Raw genomic sequence first — 22,326 nt, 5'->3', positions numbered from 1 at the left:
ATTATTTTATAATGTAAATTATCGATATAAATGCATTCTTTTGCTTTATCGTGCATAGTAATAATATGTATATCGATCAATTTTTTCTTTTTTAATCTCAATGAAATTTGAAAATTATACATTTATAGGAACAAGTATTTTTATTGTTCCAATAAACAAATATTCATAATCAATTAAAAAAAGTATTCGCAATTATAAATCACTTATAAAATGTTAAAATTACAAATGTTAAAAAGTTGCTAATTTCTATCTCTTTTAAAACTAAATTGAAAGAGATAAAAATTGATATTTTTTGAATTATTCGTTTGTTAAACTCGTATATTATGTACAAAAACTATATCAACTTTTTTGTTAAACTACATTCGTATGCGCAATTTGTTTATCTGTATATATAATTTACAAATTGTTCCTGTAGTACCTTACTAACGCTAGCAATGATTGACAGAAAGTACGCAGTAAAACGAAAACTATTAACAAGTACAGGGTCAAAGATAATAAGATAAGAAAAAGTTAATCAAATTGCAGTTTTGAAACTAATTAAATTTTTGCATGTTTCATTCTACATATTTTGTTATCGATTGAAAATACTTAAATAATTAAAAATAATATAATTTTTTATATTTTAAATATCATTGCTGATTGCATTAAAATCTTTTAATGAAATTTTCATATTTTTTAAATAAAAGAAATATATAATTTTTAGATCAATTTCAATTGGTAAATAAATTGTTTTTAAATTTTTGGTAAAAATCATTTTAAGAGATAAAATCATTTATATAAATATTTCAAACAAATTATTAGTCAGCAATGCAAAATAAAGATATCTTGAAATAAATATTATAAGCAGCATTTTGCAAAAATTTTAAGGAACTATGCAATACCATTAAAACATTTATGTTAAAAAGAGCAAGATTTTATATATATATATATATATATATCATATATATATAATATATATATAATATATATATATACACACACATACATATATATGCATAATACCTTAAGCTAGTCATTGATGGGGTACATGAGTTTTTACAGGCCTTTTTTAACGATTTATACTTTACGAATGATTATTGAATGGTTTTTTTAATCTTCGATTCTTCTTCTAATTAATGATTTTGTTAAAATGTTGTTAATTTGTTAATTTGTTAATAATTATCGACATATCATTTGATGCTAAACTATACAAATTGAAATATATCATTTAATGTATTAATTACTTTTGCAAGTTTATCGAAGAATTTTTATATAGATTATATTATCAAATATAGAAAGAATGATATATAAAATGAGTCAGAAATATATATGACACTATTAATTTTACGTGAAAAAAATAAGTTAAAAATATTGAATAAAAATTTTTCATTTGAAATTTCATTCGAATTTAAATGAAAAAAGTTTATTCTATATTTTCAACTTGTAAAATCAATTTTTCATATTCTGAATCACTTTATAAAAAAATATAAAAAGAGAAAAATTTTATTTTCTTTGTATCATAACGAACAATCATTTATGACGATTGCAAGGATCGTATTTTGCCTCGTATCGAACAATCGAATAATTAAAGTCTAGCATATTATATATATATATATATATCAGTACAAAAAAGGCCTGGGAGGATTTTTGCAGTAATTATTTCACAAGCTCAAACAAGTTTTACCGATCTTGTTAAGTTATAACTTGTAAAACTTGTATTCGTTAAAATGTAAAAAAAAAGAAGATGAAGATTATATAATAAAATATTGTTTGAACTTGTGAAATATTATTCAATGAGTGCCACGGATGAATTTGACAATCTGTGGTACTTTCTTTGGAGCGAGCTTACATATACTCGTATGTTATATTGTTGTTACTAAGAGAAAAGCTGCTAATATTTAATGAATTGCGTGTAACTTGTAAAAAATACTATTTAGTTCGTAAAAATATTAGATAAAATTAAAAAAAGATTAAGAAAAAACAATTAGTTGACGATGAATAATAAATACGTTTAGTGCGTCACGAATGCATTGGATTTATTTTTACATTCGGAAAGGTAGATATTTTCATCTTTCATATACAGAAAAATGTTTCAAGACATGTATAAAATTTAGATATACAAGAGCAAATTCGTATTGAAAATTATTATCCATGCAAGAAGGATCTTTTATTATACGAAAGAATGAAAAATAAAATAAAAAAATAAAATTATAGATTAATATATCGCTGTCTTTGTAAAAACGAAAAGTAAAATGCACGAATGCACGCAAGATTTTGAGATATGCTCATTGAAATAAGTATTTTTCACGATAAAGGCTTCTAGATTGATTTAGAAAGTAAACAAACGCATCTACTTTGTTAGATTTTACATGTCTTCATTGTATATATAATATATCTATTATTATCTATTTTTGTTACATATTTATAAATGAAGAAGAACTACTTTATTGCACACTATAAATATACATATATATAATATATATATATATATATATATATATATATATATATATATATATATATATATATATATATATATATATATATATATATATATATATATATATATATATATGTATATTCTGTCTATATGTAGTCTAATCTAAAAATTTTAAATATAGATTTGTGGTGTGAACGATTTATATATATAATATATATATATATATTATATTACATATATGAATTTATAAAAATATATAAAAGATGTATCAATGATTTATGTGACACATATAAGACCTATTTCTATTATTAAATGTTTACCTTTATCGATTAATTTGCCTTGCGGAAAACAGGCATATATAAAACACGTATATTCCTTTTTTCTCAATTTTTTTTTTATGTAGCCAAACAGAGTTCGTATAATTTAGTTAAATAGCTTTTTAAGATATTTATAATTTTTATATTATATATCTTCATCGATATTACGGGAGCTCAGTGTTATAATAAATTGGCAATTTGATTAAATTAAAAAAAATTGATGAAATTAATTGATATAAATATATTTTATAATGTAAAGCAATCTTAGTGCAATGATTCACACATGTAATCAATTTTTGTAAATATTATTAAGTGATTTTTCTTTTTTACATATAACATAATTGTATTGAAATGTTATTACGTGAAACATAATTAATTTCATGAATTATGTTTTTATATGAACTCCCTGACTATAAATTTTTTTTCTTCTTAATATATATCTAGAACGCAATGAATTGTTGATACAAATTATCAGATTTTCATTAAAATATTTGTTGTTAAAATATTGAAAGGAAAGTGTTCAAAATTTTACTTTACGTATTTTACACGTGCCTGTTTGTTTCTGTGAAAATTAAAAATTTCAATTATTTGCAATAATTATCTTGTTCTTAAGCAACATTAATGTTTGTTAATGAAATAAATTTTAGTTTCATTGAAAATTAATGTTGTAAAATTATGAAAATGTCTTTTTGCAGAAATGTGCAGACACCGCGATAATAACTACACTAATATTAGTCATGGAATACTTTAGTCTTGCATTCTCTTTCAAAATGAAATTATAAATGATTTTTAAAATTTAATATATTAAAATAATAGTCAGACTTTATGTAATCAAGAAAATAATTTCTTTCTTATTAATCAGAAAACCTAAAAATAATATAATTTTAAGAGTATTCCAGGATTAATAAACTGATTCATGATAATCCACATCGAGCTAATTATATTAATCTAATAAGATCTTGTACAGAATATTGTAAAATATATTTTTACTACATTTTTTTGGTTTTATTATTTATTTCTTTATAACATTATATAATTATATATACAAAATTATATTTTAAGTTCGTTTTTTTTTATAGATCGCAGCTGTTATGCCATTATGTATGCCATGCCGTTGAGCCTTGCCATTTATTTAGGTTCATTTTTAAGATTAATCCCAAAGTTATTTTGTTTTTCAATACTCATATATTGATCGCGAGTAAAAAAATCTTGTAAAACTTTATCTTTCAATTAATGCTGTTGATAAATGCTTTAGAAGCTATTACTTTATAATATTATACTGAAATATATAACATTTATATCGACGTGATGTATTTTACTTATTAAATCTACTTACTACTATACTACTATACTACTATATATTCCTTGTTCTTAATTTATGATATTAATAATTTTTTATATTAATGAAAAAATAAAATTTAAAATTAATATATTTTTTATTTATTTTATAAAATTTAATATTTTAATAAATATTTCTATTATTTTCTATATATAAAATAATAATTAATATCATATCATATGAAAAAGTATTGTGTATTTCTAATTATTTTTATAATGGTTTATTGTTTTTATATATATAAATTATTTATTTAGTTTTTGTTATATTAAAATATTGATTTTTCACATTTTCCTTTTACTTACTGTGATTATATCTATTTTAATTGAAAACAATTTATTTTTTAAACATTTAAATTTTTATCAATTAAAATTTTTATAGAAACAAATATCACATTTGTTCATATTTTAAATTTTATATTTAAAAAAATGAGAATTTTATTTTCTATAAAATATAATAAAAAGGTAAAATCAAGATAAACACGTGATTCAAGGCATCATAAATGTTTATTTCATTTCTATTTTTTCATTATCTTCTATCGACGGATGATATGACCAATTATAAAAGGATTAATTTTTTCCTAATTTTTCTTAAATAATTATGTACATAATTTTATCTGCTTTATTTTTACAATTTCATCATTTTTTTTAATAACAAAATCAGAAATACTAAATTCAAGCATACATGATTGCTATTTCGGTAACCAATTGTGAACAATTATTAGATATAATTACAAAGACATAAACTCATTAGAAGATATGTCATTGTACTTCAATTCATTAATATTCATTAATATCTTGTAATATTAAATTCTCTCTATATATGTACATATCTTCAATGTTATCAAATATTGTTCAGAATGTAGAATGTAACATCTAATACATCAAAAATAATCTCAATGAAAATTTCTAAATAATTACATAATCTATAGCATTAAATATGCTTTACGTATACAGATCTTTACAGGAAACATTTTTTTAATATTATTTGTGTAGAAATTGCATTTAACAAACTTGTACTTCAATTCGAATGAACAACTGCACATGTATTTCTAAATACACAAATCATAAATTAATAAGTTCTATACATTTTTGAATGTTAATTAAATATATATATTTATATATAATTAGTTATTGATTATTGCAATGGGAGGCAATATTTTGGTTGAACTAATATGTATATATCTTTTTGAAATATAAAGAAAATATTCTTTTAAAATAATAAAACAAAATGTTAACATGAAACCTTGTTATATGTTTCTATTAATTTAGACAAAATTAATAGAAAAAATTTTAATAAAATGAGGCAGCTATTTTTTAATACTTATAAACATAAATTTCAAATATTGCATATACTATGCCATGTTACTTATCCATATATTTTTAATAGCTGAAATAAATTAAAATAATTTTAAATAAATAAACTTAAATAATAACATTAGAAGATATATAAAGTAATACGAACCGGTAATAATTAGGCTTAAAAGGTCCAGCCTTATTAAGTCCCATATATTTAGCTTGTTCATCTGTTAACTCCGTTAAGTGCGCATCAAATGTCGGTAAATGTAATGATGCCACATACTCATCTATTGAATAGTATTATTGTATTACAGCTTATGCATTGATGCAATGCTAATGAAACACAAAGATGTTTTATACTTACCCATTTTTTTTGGTAACAGATAAACGTCACTTTTATATCGTCCTGGAGGTGCATTGAAAAGTTCAATCAGTGCTAATGCTTGAGTAGCAGCTGTAATCGACACAACAAACGAAGGAATGCTGGAACAAGACAAGTTGACTAACCGGCCTTCTGCTAATAATACGATGCGCTTTCCATCTGGCCAGATAACATGATCCACTTGAGACCTTACTTTTTCCCAAGTTAAATCGGGCGTGCGTAAACTGTTCTGTTAAGAACATATTAAAGGAGTCTTAATGTTTTACCAATATATTTCTTTTTTGTTCTGAAATATAAGAAATACGAATTTTTCCCTACACTCTAGTTGAAAATCTAATCGAATTTTAGAAGAATTAACTGTAGATTGTTAGAATTTAAACGTACAATATCTATTTCGGTATTACTGTGCCCCATATTGCACACTACACAGCCATTTTTCATTTTATCCATGTGCTCACGCGTAACTACATTTTTATTGCCAGTTGCGGTAATAACGATGTCTACATTTCGAATAACTTCATTTAATTTCATTACTCTAAAACCATCCATACTGTAAAAAAATATATGTATAAATAATCAAAGTTTACATGATATATTTTTATTTTGTTTCAGATTATCTACCTTGCTTGTAAAGCACAAATTGGATCAATTTCAGTTATATAAACAATACATCCTAAACCTTTAAGAGCTTGACAACAACCTTTACCAACTTCACCATAGCCACAAATTACAACCTGTTTTCCACCAAACATAATATCTGTGGATCTTTTCAAACTATAATATGACATTAATAGACATAATTAATGGCAGAATTTTAGTGCATTTCAACATTTCAATAATTGATGTTTAATTAATTTACCTATCAATAATACTTTCGCGGCAGCTATAAAGATTATCAAATTTGGTTTTTGTTACACTATCATTAACATTCATGGCAGGGACGGATAATTTTCCTGCTTTTGATAATTGATATAATCTATGTACACCTGTTACGCTCTCTTCGACGATTCCTAGAAATTAATATTATTATTATCCATTTTATTATAAAATAAATGATAGACAAACCTTGAATCATCTTAAACATAGCATTATATTTTTTGAGCATTAAATGTGTTGCATCTCCACCATCATCTAATATCATATTAGGTTGCCAATTTTCAGCAGCTACACATTTATCAATACACCACCAAAAATCTTCTTCTGTTTCACCACGCCAAGCGAAAATTGGATAGCCAGCATGAGCAAGGGCAGCAGCCACTTCATTTTGAGTAGAATATATATTACATGCTGCCCATCTAACTTGTGCTCCCAAATGAACTAAAGTTTCAATAAGAACAGCAGTTTGAGCATTGATATGAGTGCATCCCACAATTTTAGCATTTTTCAATGGCTGTTTAAAATAATTTTTTATTATATATATTAATATCAATTAATCTTTTGCTTTTATTGCAGATAATTTATATACCTTATCTTCGGCAGCGCGTTTACGAAGTGCCATAATTCCTGGCATTTCTTGCTCTGCTATTTCTATCTCTCTTCTACCAAATGCATGTTGATTAATATTGCGTACACAAAAATCTATGAAACCATTTTCTGTTTTTTGAATTTTTTCTCGAGGTGATACATCATCTTCATCGGATGAACTTGCTGTATAAGATGCTAATGTAGTAGAAAAATAAATTTAGTATATTAAATTAATAATAATTTTTTTTAATTATAGATACAGTGCATAAAAACAAATGCATACCAGAACTGTAACTATCTGTGCTACTAGCTGACAAAGAACGACTGCGATAACGACTGGACTTTTTCAAGGCTCCGGATTTGGAATCCTAAACATTTAAAAGATTAAATCATATATCATTATAAAATTATGAATATTTTATCTCAAAAAGGGCTGCAATAGATGGAAATAGACTACAAACATAAAAATGTAAATGAAGCTATTTTATTTGATAGAATGGACACAGTTTAATATAGACGAAATTTAATAATTCTTTCTATATATATTTTCATTTATGTTACATAATTATTATATTACTTATATTACTTTATTAGACTAACAAAATTAATGAATGAATTATTCATGACCTCAATTATATTTTAAGGAAAAGTCGTCTTATTACCCTGTGTTATTTGATGAGAAGACAAAATGATAAATCCATTGGCACATATCATATTTATGTAATCATAGGGATTAAAGCAGCCCTGAGGAAATTGTAAGGATTGCTTTGGAAAGGAATACAAGTTTACTTTGTGTTTTGTACACGTATATTCTTACTTACTAATTTTGTTCTCGCGCCGTGAAAGGCACTATTTGATGCCTCTAAGCTCTGAAATCACAACAACCACCATTTCATGATTCAAATTGGGTCAAATTTTTATAATACAGTCCGTAGTTTGGTACAAAGCTCCCAAAGATTGTACTTGTAAAATTCAAATTACAATCAGTTTATGTAAGATCTCCCTTTTTGTTTTATAATTATTCCTTATATAATTATTTATTACACTCATTTGTTCTATAATACTAATTGTGCCACGCCTATATGGTGTATTTAGGCTTATAATGAGCGATGAATGAGTGATTGGTACCGAACCTACGGACTACTGTGTGAATAATGCTCTATATGTAAAATAATATAAGCGCCCTGATAGTAGGTACTATATATAGCATGCAAATCATCTCTTAATTCTTGCATTATCAAAATAAAAATTATAAATATATTATGTACCAAATATCATTGAAGATATTAAAAGATATATATATATATATCTTTTTTATTATAATACAATTAAAATAATAAAGTATAATAGCATATGTAAGGAAAAAAAATATAATTAAAAAAAAAAATATGTAAAAAAGAATTAAATATTTTTTGTGTTTAAGTTTCTGATACACAAAAAGAGATATATAAAAAGAAGAGATATAATTAAAAAAAAAATATGTAAAAAAAAATTAAAAATCTTTTGTTTTTTAAATTTCATTAAAATAATGAATATTAATGAATTTTCTATTTTTATATTATTTTGTTTCTTTAATAAATAAATAAAAAACAAATAACAAAATATTTTCAACTATATGAAACATTTTTATTTTAAATTATAAAATACCAATAAAGCATATAAAACAAAGCAAAAATGCTTTGAAAGATATAGTAATTGTTCCTTAGCAGCTGGTCTTATGTATATGAATTATTTACAAGTTTACCAATTATCATAAAATTACTTCTATGTTGTGTAACATTAATGAAATGTTAATTATAGTAATTTTTTTTTAAATACAAAAATACTTTTATGACTCAAAAGTATATATTCAATTTATTTATAAATTATTTTTTTTATTATTCTTATGATTATTATACATTTATAAAAATTTCAAATAATAATAATCTTATACTTATATATATATTGGCATTATATGATTAATAAATTTTAAAATTAAATCATTATTTTTAATAATAAATTTATGAAATTTTTTCATAATGAAGTTTAATTTGCATGTAATAACAATAGGTGGAAGTTATTTGTTTGACAATAAACAGAAAGTATATATAAGACCATACATCAATTAATACCATGTGTTGTATTACATAATAGCAACATGTGGTCATAAGACTTGAAAGGGTTGGGCTAAGATGTGACAAAAAAAACAAAACACATATTAATAGAGATAAAGATAAATAAAAAATTTTAAATAAATAATTTAATAAAATAAAAAGATAAAAACAATAATAAAAATAAAATTCACTAATATATTATCCTTTTATTTTGTACAACAATTATATAAATTAAAAAAAATATATATTTTATTTTTTATAAATAATTTAATTAATTAAAAATTTAATACGGCGGTAAAATACAATACTCGTGGTAATATATTATCATGATTTTATATTATCATAATTTAAGTTAAAATAATTCATTTGTTTAATTATCTAGCTGACAAAATCCTTAAATTTACCTTGTTGTTTGATGCTGGATCAGTGACAGGACCATCAGTAACGGTATTTCTAGCCTCTTTTCCTGACGACGTACTATTCACAGCATCCCCGCTGTCAGCCATTTTTAATTCGAAATCACACTAGTACGTTTACTCAACGACAGATGGTGCTTTTATGCTGTTACAGGAGCGTAATCATGGTGTGCTTATAATCAGGTACTTTTTGTCGATACTGTTCATAAATAATTGATCAATTTAAATAAATAATTATAAAATTGAAAAATTATTATTTTAAAATTTAAAAAAAATATAATAAATTTGCTTCAATAATAAATCTATTTTATTAAAATACTTGTAGTTCTTAAAGATATGATATTCTTATTTGTTTTAAAATATATTAAAAATATTTTTAATCTATTTATTTTTCTTATTATATAAAAATTTAAAAAATTATTAATAATAAATATTGTATTTAATTAAATGGGTATAAATAATAAATATAATTTAATAATTTATTTATAAGAAAAAGAGAATTTATTTAAAAAATAAATGAATCATAGAAAATATGCTAGATACGGCCTTGTTCTTGTTCGACATATACTATCTATTCTGAAAACATTAATCCTTGTGCCCACCCACCAAAATGGCTCCTTTATGGGGCAATTCTAGGTGTTTGACGTGAAGTTATTTACACACCTGGAATTAAGCCTTCATTGAGACAAGTTGTAGATGTCTTTCTGTGCACCGTGTGCGTGAAACAAATCAAGAAAGAGTGCGTGTTCTATAGCAGTGAAGAATCGATCGAGTTCCTGAAGAAAAAATTATACAGGACGGCCGGTTGGTGTAATAGTTCGCTTGCTGAACAAAAATCTGTACAGGTAACATAGCCTTTACTACATCGAGTAAGATATTTTGAATAGTTTTCTAACTTTGTTTAGATAAGCTCTAGCATATTATACATATTAGTTATATATCTTATTAAAATTTGTTGAACCCCAAAATTATCATCGGTGTTAAAATTGACCGCGGTTGTGTACAATGCATATTGATCTATTCGTAGCTGTCATTTGTATATCGAATAATTTGTTTCTGCTGCATGAATCATGTCTCATAAATTTTATATGAAGTCTATAACTTTAATTTGTTTCTTTCGTAAAACAAAACCATTTATTTATGATAGAAATATTCTGTCATTATTACAAAATATATATTTTCGTAATTTTATTAAAAAATAATATAATCGTAATGTTACTTTTAACATTAGTGTTCATGAAAAATTATTATATTGATCTTTTTATTATTAAAAAAAATCCAAGTTTTGTATCATATATATAAAGGTTAATGTAAAAAAAACTTTATAAAGAGATTTTTGACGTTCCGTTTCATTGAATTCATAACCTGTATAATGTAGGAAATAATTTATTTCTGTTTCTAAGAGACTATAAATTGGTATAAAAATTAATTTTATATATAGTGACTGATTATTATTTGATTCATCTCTTATTTTAATATTACTATGAAGTGTATTTTTCAATATAATTTATAGTACATATACATGTGATGAATATAATTTTGTGTGATTTTAAATATATATTTTATTAATGTGAATTTTAGATAGTGAATATTATCATGAATATTTAATCTAATTTTCATAATAAAGATATATATGCAACATGAGTGCAACTAATAATGTATAATGTATAATAAAATTTAATAATATGTAATGATGCTGTTTATCATTTTATTCATTTGTGAATATTATTTTTTTTCAGATATACAGTGCCATTCCAAAGAATTATTGCTCACATTTGTGCTAAATTATAAATGTTGTGCTTTATATAAAGAAATAAAGTGTAAAAATTTCTTGAAATCTATATTATTAATTTCTTTAATGATGTAATTTTGTCATTTATAAAGTTATGATAATAATTATATCAACAAAACGCAAATGAAATTTTGGCAAATGACATTTCTTTATGATTATTTACATATAAATTTGCATGCCATACAAAAATTTGAAGCATGATATTCAAATGTTGTGAAGCAAGGAGAAACATAAAATAAAAAATATATTGTTAAAAATGTTACCAAAGGAAGGTAATGCTAATTTTCATATAAATTTCTAGACTTGATATATAATGACCAAAGGGAAAAATATTGGTTTTTAATAACTACAAAATAAACGAATAGAGGAAACTATTAATAATGGTACTTAAAAATGTCCTGAGTAAAGTTTGATGAAGAAAAGATTTTTATTTTCACACTTAATTATATAAATGATATAATCAAATTAAGCTTTAAAAATGGCAAGAAAAAGTGATAATATCAAAACCATCAATGTTGCTATTGTTGGTCTTTCTGGTACAGAGAAAGATAAGGGGCAAGTTGGTGTGGGAAAATCATGTCTGTGTAATCGTTTTATGCGTTCTTTGAACGATGATTATAATGTGGACCATATATCAGTGTTATCACAGGTAATTGTTAAATATACACGTGATTAGTTTGGTTAAATATAGTTTATTTGCTTTGCAATATTTCCTCTTATTAATTGATTATTATTTTTTACAGTCAGATTTTAGTGGTCGGGTGGTAAATAATGATCATTTCCTATATTGGGGTGAAGTTACAAAAACAGCAGAGGATGGAACAGAATATCAATTTCAAGTGATAGAACATACAGAATTTATAGATGATGCATCTTTTCAGCCTTTTAAAGGTGGTAAAATGGAACCTTATGCAAAAAGATGTGCAGCCACAAAAATTACTAGTGCAGAAAAGCTTATGTATATTTGCAAAAATCAATTAGGTATAGAAAAAGAATATGAACAAAAAGTTTTACCAGATGGTAAATTAAACATTGATGGCTTTTTGTGTGTATTTGATGTAAGTGTTGTACCAAATAGATCTATAGAAAAACAGGTTGAAATAGTAGCAAATATATTGAATAATTTAATGAAAACTAAAAAACCAATAGTTTTGGTAACAACCAAAAATGATGATGCTAATGAACAATATGTAAAAGAAGCTGAAAAATTAGTGATGCGTAAAGAATACAAAGGTTCCATATTAATAATTGAAACATCTGCACATGAAAATATAAATATTGATTTGGCATTTATGATTTTGGCTCAACTGATTGATAAAACCAAAATGCGAAGTAAAGTTATTCCATTTGCGGAAGCAGCCAGAGCTAGAAAGGAACTATTAGATGCATCAACAGAATCTTTACAAAGATTGATTCGAATACATGTTACTGATTATAGAGCATTATGGTCTCAAGCATCTAAAAAATTAGCTCAACACAAAGAATTTTCAACATTTGTTGAATTATTTGGTATTGATGCAACTCAAAGATTATTTAGGAGACATATTAAAAAATTGAAAGATGAACAAGTGGCAAAAAAAATCCAGGGATATCTGGATATGTTACCTGATATTCTTCATGAAATATGTCCTGATATAACAAATTTGATCAATGAGTATGTTTCCAATTATATTTGTTTAATTTTAATTGAAAAAATTTTTTTGCTTATTCTATTTATTTTATTTATGTAGAGAGTGGTCTGCAGTACAACAATATATAAAAGAACATCCTGATTTTCATCAATATTTCTATGAATGTCCTGAAGATATCCCATGGATTGATTGTGATTTCGGTGAAAATAATGGAACAAAAATTCCTTATGATGTCTTAGAAACACCAGAAGCTGAAACAGTTTTCAAAAATCATATAAATGTATTGCAACAGGAACAACGGCGATTAGAGTTAGTATTATCATATTTTTTAAAATTAATTATTAAATATATATGCAAATATTTCTTAGTATACTTAATATACTTTATAATCATTATAATTTATTAAATTTTTGCTATTTATAAATAGAAAAGAAATTAGTAGTTTTTTGCTAACATAATTATTAAAATTATATAGTCATTCAGCATTTTAGATATTTATGTGCAATATACTAATGCTTTGCTTTATTCTGGGTGGCGTTTCTTTTGTGCAGACTCCCTAAAAGGTAAATTGTGCTTTTTATTGCTTTATATTCTCGAATATTATTTTTTCATAAAAATATATAATTATTTATACTAACATTTTGTATTTATTATTACACACATATAGTATTACATATATATGCTTTAACTATCTAAAACTTTATAAATATCTTTTAAATATTGAAAATAATTATAATATATAATTATTATAATATAATTATTATAATATAATTATTATAATATATTAAATATTGAAAATAATTATATTGTAATAAAGAAATATTTTATTTATAGAAATAAAAAGAAATTTTATATTTATATAAAAAATCTATCATTTCTTAGATGGAAAAAACAGTTTAAACAGTTATTGGAAGAAACTGGTTATGTTACACCTGGAAAACATTTATCTGAAGTTAGAGTTCTCTTTATGGGTAGAGAATGTTTTGAAGCTCTTTCTCATCATGATTGTCAAGAAATATATGATCAACATCAAAAAGAAATTATTGAAAAAGCAAAACATAATTTCCAGGTATAAATATATTTAATATAATAATAATAATAACATAAACATAAACATAATAAATATTTTTTATTCTATTATATTTTTTAATCTTTTATATTTCAGGAACTATTGCTAGAACATGCTGATTTATTCTATCATTTTAAGAGTATAGCACCATCTGGTACTATAACACAAGATGATATTAAAGAAATTACAGATGCATTAGTGGATGATTTTAGGTAATTAATTTAATTTTTTTTATTTAAATTATATGTATAAATATTTTTGAGTAATCTTTTATGATGTACAGATATAAAGCTTTAGATAGATTAGATCAAGATAGAAAATTAATGCTATTTCAACATTTGGGTTTTGTACATTGTCCTATAAGAGAACATTGTCCAGCTTATCCAAATTGCATGGATGCACTTATAGAACGAATACTTGGAACAAAAGCTCACAGGTAAAATTTAAAATTAACAAATAATAAATTTTTAATAAAAAATAATGATCAAAATAATAATTTTATAGACCTTCTTCATGGAATCACAGTAGTCAGTGGCAATTAACATCTGATAATAATCAATTAAATTTAGTTATACTTGGAAGCAATGGACTTGGTGAGGAATTTGCTCGTGAAATAAGAGCACAAACAGAAGATGATGAAGTAGAAATTGATTGTCAATTGTATACGCTCGGATATCGAATAATCGATGGTGATGTTGGATTACCACACAATTCATTTACTACTTCAGACTTCATGCCTCATGGTATATTATTATAATATTATTATATAATAAATTTTATAGAAACAAAATTTTGAAAATATTTTAAATTTATAGGTTCATTTTGTATTTATGCAAATGAGGATTCGTTTGAATATATCCGTTCTTCTTTAGAAAAAACTTTATTATCGAATTTAGAACAAGAAGATAGATTACCATTTCAAGGATTGCCTATTGTTATTATGTTTGTACCAGAATCAACTATAGACGAAATGGAAGCAATACGACTTAGGAAAGAGGGTCAGAATCTTGCTGATAGGTAAAAATTTATGAATTCTCTATTATTTCATTTTATTTATGAATTCTATTTTATATTTAAAAAAAAATTAATGATCAATCTTTATAGTTTGCAGTGTCCATTTATTGATGTTTGCATAGAGGATTTGGAGCAAGATAAAAGATTTCCTACTTTACTTGTGAAAGATGCATTACAGCAACTTATACAATCTATAAATCACAGAGCTGGTTTTTTAAATATTTACCAAAGTGTTATTGAATGTTTAGAACCAGATATTAGGTAATATATAATATATAATAATTTTTAAATAAGTTATATATTTTTTGATCATTATACTATTAATAATTTTTTTATTTTAGAATAATAATGTGTATGTTCTGCGGAGATCCATATTCCGTAGAAAACGTACTTGGTCCCTTACTCAATCATCAATGTTGTTTTCTTAGTGGCGATCGATCGATTGTTTTAGAAACATTTCTAGGAGAATCGAAACGAAGAGTTGAAGTTATTATTTCAAGTTTTCATGGAGCAAATGCATTTAGAGATGAATTAGTACATGGTTTTATACTCGTTTATTCTACAAAAAGAAAAGCATCACTCGCGACTCTTAAGTATAATATAATATACATATTTCAAAATACTATTTTAATACTATTTTATTATTAATTTGAAACTTTTTCGTAGTGCATTTTCTATGAATATACCAAACTTACCAATACAAATAATGGCTGTGACTGATACTGGAGGTGCTAATGCTTTCTTCAGTAATGATTTAAGTCATTTACTTATCACAGAGGGAAACGCAATTGCGGATAAATTGCAAGCACATTTTATGACTTCAGCATCTAGTTGCCAACAAAAAAGTATTTATACTTATTTAAATATTCTCGTTAGAAATATCTATTAGAGTAATTTTTATTCTTATATTATTTTTATTGCAGCGGCATTCTATACACCATTCTTCAAAGAGGTGTGGGAAAAAAAACCCGAAATCGAACAGGCATTTAATATGGAAGAACCAGGTAATTTAAATGATAGCGGTGAAGGAACTTTGGAATATTCTGCATTGCATCCTATGCCACCACCACGTCACGAAAGTTATCATCTTCAAACACCAGATGATGGGTAAGTAATCTGAAATAATCTCTAATAATGTCATCTAATTGATAACAATTATCTTAAAAATTTTCTGACAATTCAAATATCTAATGTGAAGCAGTATGTCCGTAACTTTCAGAAGTGGTTCTGAATCTTATGAACAATTAACTCCCGATGGTGATCTTGGAGATACAGGATTAAATGAACAGTTTGCAGACAATAGAGCTACACCTAGTGATGATAGTGATATTTATAGCCAAGTAGATTTTTATAGAGAAGAAAGAGAAAGAGATTTGTTAAAACCAGGAGATATTACAAACAAATTATCTGGTTAGTTTTATAATAACAAAATTTTATATATATAGAATTACATATAAATTCATTTTTTTTTATCTATTTTTTAATTTTATAGGATGGGTGAAAGATACATTTATGCATCAAGATGGAGTAACTAATAGTTACTCTCATAGAGCTTTTACAACAGGTAGAAGACATATTTCTCAAGCAAAGCCGCGTCCAAAAGGAAACAGTCAAACTTTAAAACAACCTGGTAAAATAAATTTGAAAGATTTTTCAAATGTCACGGATGCTATAGCTAGAATGACAGTAGGAGAAAAAGATGAACACGGTCCTAAAATAAGTATGGGTCATGCTCCACTTGCTACTCCTGAATTAGATTTCTCCGAATATGCGCAAGTTAAAGATGTTGTACCAACTTCATATCCTTCTTATGATGGTGATTATATGTATGCCTCAGTACAAGATTCTATCGGAAATAATAAACCCAAGTTACGTCATAGACGTGAAAAAGGACAACCTTGTAAGAACCTAAATAAAAGAATAATGCATTTTGATTATAATTTATTAATATATACATGAATACTAATTATATTTTCATTTTGTAGCATACAGTGATTCTGATTCTGAATGGAGTTCTTTGGAAAGACAAAGAGCTGATGTTTTAGGTAAAGCAAACAAAAAACCACCATCGCATAAAAGGATACGAAAAAAACGTACAGCTATACCTGTTGCCGCACCTAAAGTACCATCTTTAGCTAGCATGGGAAGTGGAGATGGCATTGTTGGTTTGAATTATAATGTTAAAGAAGATAAAACTTGGCGAGTAAATCCTACAGAAAGAGGTATATGTTTATTATGGTTATATTTTATTATAAAAATATATTACAATTCTTTTTTAATGTAGTATCTAGTGAAACACCAGATTCTTCTGAGTCAAGTGATCCAGAACATACTTCAAGATTAAGAGCCAAACAATATAAGCATGCTGCTGCTATCCTACGAAGGAGATTTGGAAATTCATTACCACAACAACATCTGCCTGCATCATTACAACATCCTTACAATGTAAAACATATGACTCAAGAGATGTTTAGTGCTTCCTGTAAGTAACATTATATTACTTAAAATGGCTATTTTTTTTTGCATGCTAAAAATGTTTTAAAAAAAAAATAAGAAATTAATTTATGTGTATATTTTGTCATTTCTTATCTTAAAAAAGATTTATTATTATTTTTGATTTTCTAGTTTATTAGTTTAGTAATTTTTAAATCAAAAATAGCCAAAATATAAAAATTACTAAAACTTAAATCAATTGCTAATATTATATTTTAATATAATAGTTATAGAATTTTCTTTAATTATTTTTTAAAATGCTTCAGACAGGATATAAAAAAAGATTTGCTTAGAATTCTTTTTATGTATTTGATATTAAATAAAATTATTATTATTTTAATCAAGCAAAGCTGTAATTTTATTTTTGGCAATATTCCAGATGATGAATCCAGTTTAGATGTTTCATCTCCACGAGAAATTAATTCTCCCAGTGTAAGTAAAAAGGATGTACGAAAAAGTAAAGATAAATTTTTGTATAAATTTTTTTAAAGATATTCTGTTTCGATTTAATATTTTAAATAAGGTCAAAGATGGCGATAAGTTAAATAGAAAAAAGGATAAACAAAAAGCGAAAGAAGATGAGAAGTTAGAAAAACGTCGTCAAAAAGAAGAAAAGCTAAAAAAACATGCGGAAAAGGAAAAAGAAAGAGAGAAGAAAAAGCAAGAAAAAACAAAACAAACTAAAGGTCCTAGTTCAACATTAAGTCTGAGTCAAGTGCAACAACCATTAATTGAAGATTTTGCACAGAGTGAAACAAATCGAATACCTCTATTTCTTGAAAAATGTGTGCAATTTATTGAAGATGAAGGATTAGATTCTGAAGGTATATATAGAGTTCCTGGAAATAGAGCACACGTTGAACTTCTTTTTCAAAAGTTTGAAGAAGGTAAATGATATTTGAGATTTTAGATTTAAATATTAATTTTTTTCATTATTTCATATTTTATTATTGCAGACGGAAATGTGGACATACATTCGTTGGATATACCAGTAAATGCTGTTGCAACTGCTTTGAAAGATTTCTTTTCAAAAAGACTACCACCATTAATTGACAAAGAGCGAATGAGCGAACTCGAGGATATCTCAGGTAAATTATAATGATTTTAAAAAACGTTAATTCTTAACTGTTTGTGCCTTTAACAGAAGTGTTTTTCCTTAGGTGCTCGTGGTATTAGCAAACCAATGTCTGCAACATGTATGAATATGGAAGGTAAATATCATTATATAAATTTTAATAAATAAATGATAAAAGATTTATGAATTTATATATTTAAGATAAATTTAAGATAAATATTTATGGATTTATTATAGATCGAAGCTGCAGATTATTAGCATTACGTTTGATGCTCAACAAATTGAAGCCAGTTAATTTTGATGTACTTAAATTTATTTTCCATCATTTTGTAAAGTAAGTCTGTCTATAGCTTAAATAGTTGTATAATTATTAATTATTAGAAATCATGAAATATTTATATATTTTTAGAGTGGCTGAAAATTGTAAGCTGAACAGTATGGATAGTAAAAATTTGGCAATCTGTTGGTGGCCTACTTTATTACCAATAGAATTTAATGATCTTGGCAGATTCGAAGCAATGAGACCATATTTGGAAGATGTTGTTCAAACAATGATAGATCAATATCCTTTCTTATTTTGTGGTGAAGAAGCTATCGTAATGGTGTAGTGAAAGATTACATTATTTCGAATCGTACAATTAGAGCTTGTACGAATAATAAGAAATAATTTTGTATTAATACGATACGGATTATTTCTATAATAGTTTAGTCCTTACGATCATGAATAATGATTTGTCTTACTATGTTTGTATACCATGACTTCATCATAGTGCATTTGAACTATGATTAGGATAATTTTCATGACTTGAAAAAGACGAACAAATTAATTTAAGTTTACATACTCGTTCCATTGCGAAGTATGACTGATGGAGTGATAGATTGATGGTCCTAATGATGGCTATTTGCAGGCCCGATAATAATGCGAATAATAAAAAGTCAATCCATGTGTCATAACAGTATGCATGTATCATGTTGGATGTATTCAGAGCGATGTATTTATTAACATGAAATTAGAGGTAAGGTAGAGGAGAGATAATCTTAATATTTGATAATAGTGAATATAGTAGTGAGCTCGATGTTGCTTTTTTTCTGATCTAATTTTTTTTTATTTTTCTTTTTGTTCTTACATTTTTTTATTGTATGTAATGTATGTTTGAGAATGAATGTGTGAGAGAGAGAAAAAGAGAGAAAAAAAGTAAGAAGAAAGGATAAAAAGCGAGAAAAAAATGGCGCAATCTCTTAAAAAGAATATTCGTATTCTAAAGCGTGTTAAAGATAGTATCATAAAATGTATGAAGTATAAAATTTCTCTAATTCATGTGATTTTTATATAGCAACGATATCAAAAAATTTGAAATATCTCTATAACTAATTTTTTCTTGATTAAAAATTTGTTTTTAATCTGTCAGAAAATATCTTTAATTTGCATCTAATATATTAATATATTTCTATATATTGATGAATTTTTTTTCAAATCAATATTTCATAATACTTAATTTGATTTAATAGATCTAATTAAACTTATTGGTGATACAGTGCACAATATATCCATTTTTAATTTGATTTAATAGAGCTATTTAAGCTCGTTGGTGATACAATGCATAATATATCCATTCCGTCTGAATGAAAAAGAAAAACGAGCAAAAAAGAAAAAAAAAAAAATGAAGAAATTGAAAAGCGTTACATGTATTTGCAATTTTTTCAAGATGTGCAGTGAATAAGCGTTTATGTCAAGAAGATTGTAAGGATATTGATATGGTTCTAATTATTAAGATAAATCTTGAAGATTTCCGGATTATAACAGATCATGGGAATACTAAATGCTAAGAATAATACTTAGATTCTCACAGACATTTTTCCAAGTTTCATAAAGCGAACGTGTACATAAGATTATAAGATTGTAAGCTATGAAAAGTTTATAATGAGAATCGCGAAAATCGATTATCGATACTTTCGAGATTATCCAGTGGTCGCCATGACCGTGAGTTTACACAAATCGCTTTTATCTTTTTTTACGCGATGCATAATGTATTTGAAAAATAATTGAATAATAGACGAAGGTCCGTGTTTTTAATCGCGTTTGTATTTTGTGTATCAGCTTTCGTCTGTATTTATAAAAGGTATTTATAAACATTTTATTTTATTTCTCAATTTTAGAATATTAGAATACTCATTGGGCGTGTAACCGATCGTCAAACTATTCAACCATTTTGCTCTTGTACCTGCTGCGTTACTCCGAACTACAATCTTTTTCTTTCCTTTTTTAAATAAAAATCATCATTTTAAATTATTATATACATAATGATTTTTATGATGTATCTGCATGGATAAAGAGTTCTGACGATCGTTGTTACTGTTTTGAAATGAAATGAAATTCGATAATATGACGCATCAACACATCAAATGACTGAGCCATTAGAACTGTGATGTAGTTACTTGTTTTTAATAATGTATAATAGTAACTATCGAAAGGTAAAAGAATTGTTCCATGACGCTTAACGTAACAAATGCGATCTTTGTTGAAATGAAGAATATTGTTTCATGATTAGCATGTTAGCATTAATTGATTTTCCAGCGTGCAAAACCTTCTTCGTCTATTAGTGCGAATGTAGTCCGATTCGAAATCCATTCGAATAGCGACAAATTCACACAGGTGTAGGTGTGCCATACTGTGTGTAATTATCTCACGATCTAATGTAACTATACATCTTTCGGCGATTGTTTGTAAGGATCGTCAGACAAAAAAAAAAAAAAAAAAAAGAAAAGATTGAAAAAATTAACGGACAACCGATCGACAATGCGATCCACTATATGAATAAATTTGTTTGTTTATTTTATTTTATTCGTTAATCGGAAATATAACGAGGAACATTCCCATAAGTAATGATTGAAATTACTTATGGTCGAGTGCGAATTCGACGAGTTCATGTTCCTTCGGCAATTGATACATTGCATATAAAGAAATTGAAAAGAAGACAGGAAGAAAGAAACAGATCATTTAGGTTAGATTGTTCGATCTCGACGAGTTCGTTCTCGATAGATTTTGCACTGTCATATTTATAAGAAAATCGTCGTAACGATATTTCAATGATCTATTTAGCGTTCCGAAGACGCTGCAACAAAGAACGGATCGTACATTCCCGTATTAGTCATAAAATGAACAAACAAAAGAATTTTATACATTCGTACGTACATAATTGTATAATGTTATTAATAGGAACACACACAGAGACGTCGATGTTACGTGTAAGATCTGGGATATGGATCAAATGCTGTCTGAAATAATAATGACATGATTTCTGTCATCGTCGCTGAATTCAAACTGGTCAAATTTTTCGAACACCTGTTTATCACATTTTTGACATTCTCTTCTTTTTTTCTTATCATTGCTTATTATTTTCTTAGTTTTAGTCTTATTTCTTTAAGCATGTCTTTTTATATTTGTATTACAACTATAATTTCGTTTGTTGAATTTTCATCGATTTTTAATTAAAATTTGAAGCTCGGCTTTTATCTTTCATTATTAA

General features: G+C 25.2%; 2 protein-coding genes across 6 annotated transcripts; one reads left to right on the top strand and one right to left on the bottom strand.

Annotated features, from left to right (window-relative positions):
* Window positions 1-4,559: 4,559 nt before the first annotated feature.
* Window positions 4,560-9,840, bottom strand: LOC100870632 (adenosylhomocysteinase-like 1). 3 transcript variants are annotated; one of them, XR_015293155.1, is made up of 11 exons: window positions 9,714-9,840; window positions 8,038-8,085; window positions 7,500-7,584; window positions 7,218-7,411; window positions 6,818-7,142; window positions 6,612-6,762; window positions 6,374-6,526; window positions 6,137-6,302; window positions 5,735-6,038; window positions 5,537-5,657; window positions 4,560-5,461 (listed from the first exon to the last, which is right to left on the bottom strand). XR_015293155.1 is itself a non-coding variant. In XM_003697262.4 (11 exons), exons 1-11 carry the CDS (start codon window positions 9,813-9,815, stop codon window positions 5,455-5,457), a joined length of 1,599 nt encoding a protein of 532 aa, XP_003697310.1. In that variant the 5' UTR covers window positions 9,816-9,840; the 3' UTR covers window positions 4,560-5,454. The 3 variants fall into 3 exon arrangements, 2 of the variants coding, with proteins under 2 accessions (XP_003697310.1, XP_012346971.1); XM_003697262.4 differs by having other exon boundaries at window positions 5,735-5,981; XM_012491517.3 differs by lacking the exon at window positions 8,038-8,085 and having other exon boundaries at window positions 5,735-5,981; window positions 9,714-9,822.
* Window positions 9,841-10,299: 459 nt separating this feature from the next.
* Window positions 10,300-22,115, top strand: RhoGAPp190 (Rho GTPase-activating protein 190). Of its 3 annotated transcripts, none has more exons than XM_031918951.2 (23): window positions 10,300-10,570; window positions 11,465-12,166; window positions 12,261-13,171; window positions 13,248-13,457; window positions 14,031-14,217; window positions 14,314-14,429; window positions 14,501-14,653; window positions 14,722-14,960; window positions 15,033-15,234; window positions 15,322-15,492; window positions 15,573-15,824; window positions 15,898-16,076; window positions 16,155-16,338; window positions 16,451-16,641; window positions 16,724-17,131; window positions 17,217-17,453; window positions 17,516-17,713; window positions 18,104-18,156; window positions 18,248-18,611; window positions 18,681-18,812; window positions 18,885-18,935; window positions 19,037-19,133; window positions 19,209-22,115. In XM_031918951.2, the coding sequence occupies exons 2-23, from the start codon at window positions 11,996-11,998 to the stop codon at window positions 19,405-19,407; spliced, it is 4,905 nt and encodes a 1,634-aa protein (XP_031774811.1). In that variant the 5' UTR covers window positions 10,300-10,570; window positions 11,465-11,995; the 3' UTR covers window positions 19,408-22,115. The 3 variants fall into 3 exon arrangements, with proteins under 3 accessions (XP_031774811.1, XP_031774808.1, XP_086767661.1); XM_031918948.2 differs by having other exon boundaries at window positions 16,433-16,641; XM_086911535.1 differs by having other exon boundaries at window positions 16,430-16,641.
* Window positions 22,116-22,326: the final 211 nt, after the last annotated feature.

The sequence above is a fragment of the Apis florea genome, unplaced genomic scaffold (genome assembly GCF_048593485.1).
Source record: "Apis florea isolate Af1SG1 unplaced genomic scaffold, ASM4859348v1 contig_3325_pilon, whole genome shotgun sequence".
Lineage (NCBI taxonomy): Eukaryota > Metazoa > Arthropoda > Insecta > Hymenoptera > Apidae > Apis > Apis florea.
The sequence above is the reverse complement of the archived record's forward strand: the minus strand, read 5'-3'. Positions and strand labels throughout refer to the sequence as shown.

Bases quoted from the DNA above. Each gene is read 5' to 3' on its own strand.
- LOC100870632 (XM_003697262.4), bottom strand. From the start codon at position 9,815: ATGGCTGACAGCGGGGATGCTGTGAATAGTACGTCGTCAGGAAAAGAG. The intron at 7,412-7,499 runs GTATGCATTTGT...CTACTACATTAG, and splicing joins CACAGATAGTTACAGTTCTG to CATCTTATACAGCAAGTTCA. The intron at 6,527-6,611 runs GTAAATTAATTA...GTCATATTATAG, and splicing joins CGCGAAAGTATTATTGATAG to TTTGAAAAGATCCACAGATA.
- RhoGAPp190 (XM_086911535.1), top strand. From the start codon at position 11,996: ATGGCAAGAAAAAGTGATAATATCAAAACCATCAATGTTGCTATTGTT. The intron at 13,172-13,247 runs GTATGTTTCCAA...TTATTTATGTAG, and splicing joins ATAACAAATTTGATCAATGA to AGAGTGGTCTGCAGTACAAC. The intron at 14,654-14,721 runs GTAAAATTTAAA...ATAATTTTATAG, and splicing joins CTTGGAACAAAAGCTCACAG to ACCTTCTTCATGGAATCACA.